The 10,088-nt window shown below is 44.6% G+C and overlaps 2 protein-coding genes across 2 annotated transcripts; one reads left to right on the top strand and one right to left on the bottom strand.

The window, feature by feature from the left end:
• Nucleotides 1-442: 442 nt before the first annotated feature.
• LOC127298678 (nudix hydrolase 26, chloroplastic) lies at nt 443-3,514 on the bottom strand. The gene is made up of 6 exons (XM_051328517.1): nt 3,264-3,514; nt 3,137-3,187; nt 2,885-2,977; nt 2,613-2,707; nt 745-859; nt 443-659 (listed from the first exon to the last, which is right to left on the bottom strand). Exons 1-6 carry the CDS (start codon nt 3,474-3,476, stop codon nt 573-575), a joined length of 654 nt encoding a protein of 217 aa, XP_051184477.1. The 5' UTR covers nt 3,477-3,514; the 3' UTR covers nt 443-572.
• Nucleotides 3,515-5,388: 1,874 nt separating this feature from the next.
• Nucleotides 5,389-9,621, top strand: LOC127298679 (DEAD-box ATP-dependent RNA helicase 9). Its single transcript, XM_051328518.2, has 7 exons — nt 5,389-5,852; nt 6,700-6,827; nt 6,934-7,342; nt 7,931-8,029; nt 8,123-8,347; nt 8,480-8,641; nt 8,720-9,621. Exons 1-7 carry the CDS (start codon nt 5,436-5,438, stop codon nt 9,185-9,187), a joined length of 1,908 nt encoding a protein of 635 aa, XP_051184478.1. The 5' UTR covers nt 5,389-5,435; the 3' UTR covers nt 9,188-9,621.
• Nucleotides 9,622-10,088: the final 467 nt, after the last annotated feature.

Here is a 10,088-nt window from a genome sequence, read left to right as displayed (position 1 = left end):
ACAGACACGTAGTACAAAATGTAGAATGCTAAAATTGATCATGTGCTCCCACAGCAAGTTATTCTCCGATTCAGGTCTTTGTGATATTTGTTGCCAAGTGATACTAAGAACATATTCATCTATACAAAATTTCATGGTTGGAACCTAAGTATCAGAAGCTGCTGCCAAGGAGTTGGTTGTACCTGTAAATTCGAGTTATGTCGATGACAAGAAATTGGAAAGGATTGATGACAGGGGCAATACTATTTTCTCTTGCTGACAATATCCAGCCCCTTCCGTTTATAAAAAATAAAATAAAAACCCAGCCCTTCTGGTTTGTTGCATGGCACGAAAATTAGCCAGAACAAGAAACGGAACAAAGCATAGGAGGAGACTGTAGCTAGATTCTTATTGTAACAGCGTACTCATATCAATGCAGACTCGTGAGGCGCAACCGGACAACTGGGATCCAATGGCAAGATAACATTTAGCGGCGAAATGCCAAAAATACTCGCACGGTTCAGGTACATTCTGAGAAAATTATTGAGGCTGTATGCAGCTCTAGACATATAACTTATGGAAGCCGCACAAATCTATGATGAAGTCGTTGGATCAGACTGTAGATACGGGGCGAAGTGCTTTAGTGTCTCCTCATACACAGGCTTCTTGAATTCAACAGCCTGCTCGACATGGAACTATATTAGGCACGTATCCCAGATTGAAGGAACAGGAGGGCGGGTATTATTGAGCTAGAAAGCAGCTCACCTTCTCTATCACTTGCTTAGGTGTCATCCATGTCCATTCCGAGAACTCTGGCTTCTCGGATCCATCACCCATCAGGTTGATCTCGTCATCGCTCCCAGTAAGTCTAAATAGAAACCTGCTCATTTGCATTATGAGTCCGCAGTTAAGTACAAACATGGTTAATTCATAAATGTTTTACGTATATAGATCAATGTTTCGATCAAGAACAACGGGAAGATTTAAGTGCCACTGACAGCAATTAACACATGATAACATCTGACCAAGTTGCAACTTACACAAGTCTAGCTGGACCTAAATGCACGACAAGATGAGTCAAGGCACAAGCCTAGAAGGACTAAATGGAAGAGTATCAAAGAGGTGAAGAGATGGTATAAGTGGGCTGTACCATACATCACTAAACCCTAAACTCGAGCCAAATTTGGGATACCCATATATACCAACTACCAACCACAAATTTCATACCAGTGACCAACGAAAGATAATAGGCATGTACAGTGCCGGAGCTAGGGGGGCAGCAGGGGCCACGGCCCACCCTATGCCAACATGCAGCAAAAAGAACTCCCAGGTTTAGAGGTGATTGGTGGGGCTAATCAGTGGAGATTACTTTGACCTGCCCCCCCTTATATGAAAATGAGCTTGCTCGGGCCCCTTTTGGTTCAATCCTGCCTCCACCCCTGGGCACGTACCCACTACCAAGCTATCAAAATCGTAAGACCATAAGATGAGAGAACAGAGGTGTAACTTAGAAAGAGTTTCAGTCGCCAACAAATGGATTGTGTTCCTATGTCAATCCAATATATAGGCTTTTTGCAAAAAAAAACAATATAGATGCATAGTTCGACCTTACTAGAGTTAATTTCGTGTAGCCTAACAATTTGCGGGCTTCGGATCCCAGAGTTCCACTGAAACCAAATATTGTCTAACAAGCACAGGCTACGGGAAACTACAAGTCCTGTACTAAAATTCATTAGGAAGCTTCCTACCAAGGGATGCATTACGAAAACTTGGATCAGTACCAAGTATGACCCTTGGATGCATGTGAGTGAGTTGGATAGATTCAAGCTGTCCATCACTCACAGCTAAATGGCTCCTCAGACTTTCCTACCTATGCTCACCTAAGGAGCTTCTTACTGAACTTTTGTCCATGATTCCCATATAAATTTATTCCAATGTGCTACAGCTGGAGACATGTATACATGCACATGCACACTGTGCAAGACAAGTGTGCACAATGTACCCGGCACATGCATACAAATGCATCAGTAGAATTAAAAATTGCAAGCTCAAATGCACAGGAGCATCCTGCTACGTGTAAGGCGTTAAACACAGACTTCTAACAATACAAAAGATGGTTTCTCGGAAATGGAATTGTGACATGTATGTCACATACAACTACGCATGTAAGATCTTGCATTGTAGTTATAATTCATAGTGTACTGCATAAAATGCATAGTGAAGCATGTTCTAATATCAGTAAGGATGCTGCTGTATAATAGGACGTTTTAAGATATCCGCAAGGATACTTACGATACAACATGTTTTAATGGGTTTTTCTAACAAGTCAACTGGTATCAGATTTAGTTTGCGAATCACTATATGTCAAGTATAATAGCGTGGTAGTTTGCAGAGAGGGCTATAGCTACCCAGTTGTATCTTGGGGTTGGAGTATGCTGTATGTTTATTGCAATGGCATCTGAAAATTGGGTGACTCAAACTCAATGGTTCTTTTAGAAAAAACAAACTAATGATGCTGATTAGGTATAACATGTTTCTTGTATGACTAATCTTGCAGGTCGAAACGGGAAAAGACCCACAGCAAACTGTGGTTACTGGGCATCATTCTTAGCTCAAGATAGTACCAGGCTTACCATTTCTGAGCCTGGCCCTTCCAGTTGGTCCCCCACCTCGCATTCAGCTTGTCTCTCACGTCCGCGGGGAAATCATACGTTAACCAATTGGGAGCCTACACACACGCGGACGCACAGGACACGACCGATCAGCAGAAACCTCTTGTGGGGATAGTCATGGAAACGGATTAGTTCAACCGCATATTCGTAGAAGGCAGAGACAGTTTTATCAGTCTTTAGGACAGCTGGAAGTGGTCATTTCGTTTATGCTATGCTTGAAAATGATGACTGACCTCGGCGACGATCTCGGCGGATGTAACGCCGGTTTCTTCCCTCAGCTCCCTCACAGCGGCCGCTCTCGGCTCTTCGCCTGGGTCTATGCCACCCTGTGGGGACACAGAGCAGCCCGGAAAGTCAACTAGGGGTTGGGTTCGTGCGTAGCATAATGCAATACCGATGGAAGTAATCGGTAGTTAGGCTACTGAAAACGAATTCCCGAGTGGCAGTATAACAGTGCTAGTGGAGTCTTGAAACTTCGATTATACCTGAGGCATCTGCCACGCGGTGGGGATGTCGATCCTGGACGCGGAGAAAATCTGCGGCAGGAGAAGAGATCAGCGGGAGAGGAAGGGGTCAGTATAAACGGGAAGTACGGGGATAGGGGGCGGGTGCCTTGGTGAGGGAGGGGTCGGCGAGGCAGATGCCGACGTTGGTGCGGTAGCCCTCCGGCGGCGCGTCCATGGAGGCGAAGGGAGAGGCCGAGCAGGAGAGCGCGCGGCGGCGGCGGCGGACGGTCCTGGGGAACCGGAGGAGGGCGGAGCAGGAGGAGGCGGAGGAGGATATGGTGGGGGTCAGAATGAGGCAGCGTGCGGCGGCCACCGTCATCGAGAAGATGAAGATGGATTGGCAAGTGGAAGAGACGATAGTGGGGCCGCGGTATTGGGTGAAGTCAGTGTGGGCCTGCTTTCGTATTTGGCCTGGCCTGGCCTGGACTGGTTTGCCCTGTGGTCGCAACGTGGGCCTCGAGCACGTCTGCTCTTTTTCATTTTCTAGATAATTCCAAGGGTTCTCTCTAAAAAAGATAATTCCAAGGGCCAGAGAGAGAGTACCCTAAACAAAATTCAAAGGGTGAGTTAGAAGACTCAAAGACCCCAAATAAAAATGGTATCTACATCGATAAACTAGAGAATCATGTTACACGAGGAACCTTTGGAAAATGAATTTATGAGGGTATTAGTATGCCAAATTTGATGATGCCTTGCTGTTCCTTCGGGGAAAAACGAAGGGCGAGTTGGAAGATTCAAAGAATTAAAAAAATAATTTGGAAAATTGATGTAGTACTAGGGACGTGGGGGCCCTTTCCTTGCAGATCTTTGGTAAATTTATTTACCGGGGAATTAGTATGTCAAATTTGATGATCACCCCCATTTCAAATTTTATTTTGATGATCACCATCAGCATCCTATAGGGGATGATGACTAGAAGAACTCCCCATGTCCACTTCTCGATATCCAACTATACTTGGGATAGAGACTTTTGGCTCCTGGGTACCAGTCCCCCTGTTTTTTTAAAATAAAAATTTACACTTATATATTTCAAAAAAAAATTCATGGTGTACCAATGAATTATTCCGTAAACGTGCAAAATTTCAATTTTAAATACAAAATACTATGGGCTAAATAAAATGACAAACATGTGGATCTAGGTATGCATATTTCAAATTTCCAGATTTCAACAGATTTTGCCTTTATTTTGTAGCCTACAATATAAATAATTTCATATTAAATTTTTACACCCTTGTAGGTTACCGCATTTACTATGTCCAGATTTATTTTTAATTTTTTTAAAACAAATATATATGATTTTCCATTTTCTTTAAACAGCAGGAGCATTGATGCCGAAGAGCCAGAGACACTTTTCACTATAGGCTATATAATTTTTATACTCCAATAATATGTCACAAATGTTACTATTGTTTCTAGCGGATGCATTTAATTAATACATATTTTATCTTCTAGTTCTGATCCCCCAAACCCAATATGTAGATGAGTAGAACACATGTGACATAATGATGTACTACCTTCGTTTCAAGAAATAAGGCGTACGCGTATTTCAATATGAACTTTAACCATAAAAATTGAGCAACACAATTTTGATTATATTATATATATAATAGAACCATTGATTTCATATTGAAAAACACTTTCTAATATATTTAAAGTAATTAGCACCATTGATTTTGTCTCTAGTTAGGGGAGAGAGATTGGAGAAAGAGAAGGATGCCTTCGCTTAGCTATGGCATCATCTCTAATGAAACAAGAGAATACTATTTTATCCATTGTACCATTTGTCTTCTTCTCTTAGCAGTTCAGTTTTCTCTCTGAAATTGAATTGATTCTTATCTATTGCTTGGACGAAAAGCAATTATTAGAGAACTTGAATATCCGGCCCATTCAAGAGAAATGACTAGGTGGCAGTTACAGCAGCGTGCGTCGGCCTACTCGCCACAGCCCATACGAAGCAAAGCAAAGCAAACCGAGCAGAGCGTCTGGCCCAACCGTCCTTGCTTTTCCTCCAAGCAATACGTCCTCACCCACGGTTCCACCATTTCTACCCACTGACACCAGGGCTCACTAACTATACGGTCCCACTTGTCGGTGACATCAGTCGAAGTAGATATTTTGTCCCGTACGCGCGCGCCGGAGCCACAGAAATATCCGACGCCCTGCGCCTATTAACCCATTCCCTCTCGCCCGTTCCCCACTCCTCGGCTCCTCCACCTCAAAAAACCCTAAACCCCGACGCCGCCATAAACCCTAGCCGCCGCCGCCGCCGCCGCCCACGATGTACGCCATGATCCGCCGCGCGGAGCCGCTCCGCCGGCGCGCCGCGTCCGCCGTCCTGGCCGCGCTGCGCCACCGCCCGGCGGCCGCGGCTCCCTCCGCCGCCGCGGCGAAGGCGGCGGCCTTCGCCCCGCGGCCGCCGCCGGCGAACTGGTTCCACTCGGCCCCGGCGTTCCTCGGGTTCCGCGAGGCGGGCGCCGCGCGGGCCGGCGCGCGCCCGGAGTTCGCGGCGGACGAGGGGTGGAGCTACGAGGAGGAGAGCAGGCCTGCGGCGGGGGTCAGGGCTGGGGCCAAGGTTGGGGGTGGGGGTGGGGGCGTGGCCAAGGAGGAGGGGCTCGAGATCGCCAAGCTCGGGATCTCGCCCGAGATCGTCTCCAAGCTCGCCGGGAAGGGCATCACCAAGCTCTTCCCCATCCAGGTAACGGGAGCGGGCAGGGGCCGCCTCTTTTCCCCCTCCTCTCTCCGATTGGAGCGTGGTTATTACTTCGTCCTGTGATCGTCGGTGAATTGCTTGCTCTCTCGAGATACTGCTTGATTGCTGAACAATTAATTTCATTCCCGTATAAAATAACAATATAGCTAAGTGTTGGCAATTGTTTTGCATTTCTGCCTGTGGGGTGTCCTCAGTACTCCATCCCCGTCACAAAATAACTTGATCAATAAGTATATAGACACATTTTAGTTATAGATACATCCGTATTTACAAAAAAAATTGAGAGAGTTATTTGGAGACATAGGGAGTATGATATTTTTCAGATGCAGCAATCGTACGAAACATGTTAACTCCATGATTTAGCTTTGTGCTGTCTTCAACTGTCTCACTGCCAATGTGAAGCAAACTTGATCTTCGGTTGGTACTAATGGAGAAATTATTTGTTGCTAGAGAAATTTCTACATCATACATAACCTTAATTGTTATAACCAGAGACACAAATTGATGGTTGCGAGGAACTGCTCAGCAGTCGATGAATTGTTTCCATCACTTTGTACAATTGTCTGCCCGCTTGGTTGATTTACGCATACGTTAGTTATATGCATGCTCAGCACTTCTTACTTACTGCTTCTAGATTTGAACAATCAGAACATCCTTGTATAGATAAATGAAGCAAGAGCTCCCCTACAAGTATTTTCCTATTTTACATCCATATGTCATCACCGTGGCACTATTGTAGATTGTTTGCTGCTTACCTGATCACCCACCATTGCTGGACGTTTCAAATGTTTTGGATGTTAAATTTGGCTTCTTTTTTACATGTCATGTGTAGAAAGCTGTCCTCGAGCCAGCAATGGAAGGAAAGGACATGGTTGGTCGTGCCAAAACAGGGACAGGCAAAACTTTGGCATTTGGAATCCCCATTATGGATAAAATTATTCGCCATAACAAAGCTAACAAGTAAGTTGGACACTTTCAAGATCATATGCATTAATATTTTTCCTGTACACCTTTTGACGTGCTCTTGCGTCATACTTTCATCTTAATTGAATATTTGGATTCACAGACCTGGACGGGGCCCCCTGGCGATATGTTTGGCGCCTACAAGAGAACTTGCGAAACAAGTTGAGAAAGAATTTGTTGATTCTTCCAATCTGCAGACACTCTGTGTGTATGGAGGATCTCCGATTCAGCAACAAATAAGAGCACTTGACTATGGTGTTGATATAGTCGTTGGGACACCTGGGCGGGTAATTGATCTGCTAAAAAGAGGTACTCTGGATCTGTCAATGGTCCAGTTTGTTGTTCTTGATGAAGCAGATCAGATGTTGTCAGTGGGTTTTGATGAAGCTGTTGAGGTCATTTTGCAAAAGGTGCCTGTGAAACGTCAAACCTTGATGTTCTCTGCAACAATGCCACCCTGGATACGTAAGCTGACAGCCAAGTACCTCAAGAATCCTGTCGTAGTTGACCTTGTGAGTGCTACTTTCTGTTGTGTTCACACTTCTCTAATTGCTCAACCCTGCAACTTCAATTTCATTGCATAATTGGTGGAACCATATCAGAACTAGTTTGCCATGTATTTGCTGTGTCTATTTGGGATGGTCATCTTCTTAGAATTAGAGCTTATCCTTAGTAATAACTTCAATTCTCTTATGTTAGCATTTTACTTCTGCTGGGTACCCATATTCTTCATAACTGTTAATTCTGACTTCTGTTGTCTGTACATAAGCATATTGTTAGTATCGAGCTGTATATAAGGAAACTGTTATAGCGATGCCAATGTTTAAGTCTTCCTGCAAATTTCTCTTTTCTTACTGTTGTACTGAAATTGCAAAACTCAGCTTGAATTGTTAAGCGCTAGTGATGGGAAAGCTAGTATTGGCAAATTGTGGTATGGTACTTCCCCAGAGTAAAAAGCCAATTCACATCACTAACTGCAATGCTATGAACTGAGAAAAAAGTAGGGGTTAGCTTTGCTCTTGGTTTCAGCTGCACATTGTTCTATTAAGAAATCAGTAGCTACCATCTGGAACTGGTTTATGATACTTGTTGTTTTCTAGGTGGGTGAAGATGACCAGAAGCTGGCAGAAGGAATTACCCTGTTTACTATTGCCACGGAGAAACGTGAGAAACCTGCTGTCCTTGGACAACTGATTAAGGCAAGGGTGTTCTGTGTTTCTAGTACTTAATAAGTACTATGTAATTTCTATCTAGTTTTTTTGTGGCACTCAAGTAATTTTGTATTGTTCCAGGATCATGCTAAAGGCGGTAAGTGCATCGTGTTCACGCAAACAAAAAGGGATGCTGATAATTTGGCGTACGCCATGGGTCGGAGTATCCAGTGCCAGGCCCTTCATGGAGATATTACACAAGCCCAGAGAGAGAGGACACTTCAAGGATTTCGCGAAGGGCGGTTTAGTACTTTGATTGCTACAGATGTTGCTGCTCGTGGTTTGGATATTCCAAATGTAGATCTGGTTAGTGTTTTTCTGCCTTTTGAGTTCTTCATTTCTCATTTAGAACTGTGATTTGAACTGTTTGGTGTCGGCAAGTGCATCTGAGTAGAACATGTTCTGTCAACTCCTTGACTGGCTTTTGTTCCTTTTCAGGTGATACATTTTGAATTGCCAAACAATTCAGAGATATTTGTTCACAGGACTGGCCGTACTGGCCGTGCTGGGAAGAAGGGTACCGCAATTGCGATGCACACCTACAACGAAAGTCGAGCTGTCAGGGGGATTGAGAATGACGTTGGAGGCAAGTTTAAAGAGGTGAGGTTTTGCATCGTGTAGTTCTCTGTTAGAATTATGTTTCATGACATTACACTCAACTTGTTGATTTATTCCCAGCTTCCGAAGATCAATGTTGAAGGATCTGACTTGATGATGTCTGGTGGTTTCGATTCCTACGGAAGTGGAGGCGGTGGTTTTGGTGGGCGTGGTGGCGGCAGTTTCGGTGGGCGTGGTGGTGGCGGCGGTTTCGGTGGGCGCGGCGGTGGTGGTTATGGCAACTCTTCAAGCCGAGGTGGTGGGTTCGGTGATTCCGGAGGATTTGGTCGTTCAGGTGGTGGATTCAGCCGCTCAGGTGGATTTGGCGAATCAGGGTTCGGCCGTTCAGGTGGTGGCGGTGGATTCGGTGATTCAGGGTTTGGCCGCTCTGGTGGCGGCGGCGGTGGCGGTGGATTTGGCGATTCAGGGTTTGGTCGATCTGGTCGGTCCAGTGGTGGGTTTGGAGATTCTGGCTCAGGTGGGTTTGGTAGCGGCTCCGGTGGCTCTGGCTTCAGTGGATTTGGTAGCTTTGGAAGCAAAAGCTCTTAAAAGATTATCCACTGGGTTTGGCAACTCAGCATAGCCTAGCAACCCTTTAATTGGAGGAAACTGCCAAACCCAGCCAACTGGAGCTGTGATGGTTCTTATCAGAAGAGGTGACTATTCTTCTTATTCGGCCAAGGCCGAATTTCTAGCGCAACAAACACCATACGCTTGTCTGGAGCTGCCAGCTTTGAAGGCAGCCGGGAAATAATCACGAGGCTTTTTTGTGTTCTTTTTCTTTTGTGCTTTCCTGCTGCAAGTTATTTGCAGTAGGGTTCCTTGTAATATATGCAGTGTGTCTGTTCTTTGCGGATAACAGTATTATATCTGCTTTTCTTTTTTTTGTAGTTTTGTATTGTATTAAGCAGCCCTCAGCGGACCTATCTAATGACCCGAACTATAGTCTCTAGAAGAATATGTTACAGATGGTTATTTCTGCATTCGCTTCAGTTACTCCCTCCGTCCATGAAAGATGTTAGATTTTTCTAAATTTGGATGTATGGATAGAGGTAGTACTATTTATTGCTTATGTCGTGGCAAGTAAAACTATCACTGGTCTGTTTGAAGTCCAATGTTTGCTTCTCAAGTGCTGGAGTTCTAGCTTTATTTGTCAACAAATTTTTATTTTGCTCCTTACCAAGCATGCGTGCCTTAAGAGCATCTCTAACAGAGCCCGAAAAAGTGCAAACTGAAAAAGTGGTTTTCAGTCTTCTGAAAACGATAGTTCGTGCGAATTTGGCAGTGGTGCGGATTAGAAACCGTAAAACTGGAACTGAAAAGTAGAATTTGTAAAACTGGAACTGAAAAAGCAGAATTTGAAAGGGCGTGGGTAAATTCGGCGATGATCATAGTTTGACATCAAATTGATGCTCCGATTGAGCATCAAAAGTAAAATCAAACCTATAGT

This window comes from Lolium perenne, chromosome 5 (assembly GCF_019359855.2).
Source record: "Lolium perenne isolate Kyuss_39 chromosome 5, Kyuss_2.0, whole genome shotgun sequence".
In the NCBI taxonomy this organism is placed as follows: domain Eukaryota; kingdom Viridiplantae; phylum Streptophyta; class Magnoliopsida; order Poales; family Poaceae; genus Lolium; species Lolium perenne.
Note: the sequence above shows the minus strand (reverse complement) of the source record. Positions and strands in the feature narration are given on the sequence as shown.

Coding starts and splice junctions, on each gene's coding strand:
- LOC127298678 (XM_051328517.1), bottom strand. CDS start 3,476: ATGACGGTGGCCGCCGCACGCTGCCTCATTCTGACCCCCACCATATCC. Junction 2,978..3,136: donor CCGCGTGGCAGATGCCTCAG/GTATAATCGAAG, acceptor GTGTCCCCACAG/GGTGGCATAGACCCAGGCGA. Junction 2,708..2,884: donor CCGCCGAGATCGTCGCCGAG/GTCAGTCATCAT, acceptor GCGTGTGTGTAG/GCTCCCAATTGGTTAACGTA.
- LOC127298679 (XM_051328518.2), top strand. CDS start 5,436: ATGTACGCCATGATCCGCCGCGCGGAGCCGCTCCGCCGGCGCGCCGCG. Junction 5,853..6,699: donor CCAAGCTCTTCCCCATCCAG/GTAACGGGAGCG, acceptor TGTCATGTGTAG/AAAGCTGTCCTCGAGCCAGC. Junction 8,642..8,719: donor TTGGAGGCAAGTTTAAAGAG/GTGAGGTTTTGC, acceptor ATTTATTCCCAG/CTTCCGAAGATCAATGTTGA.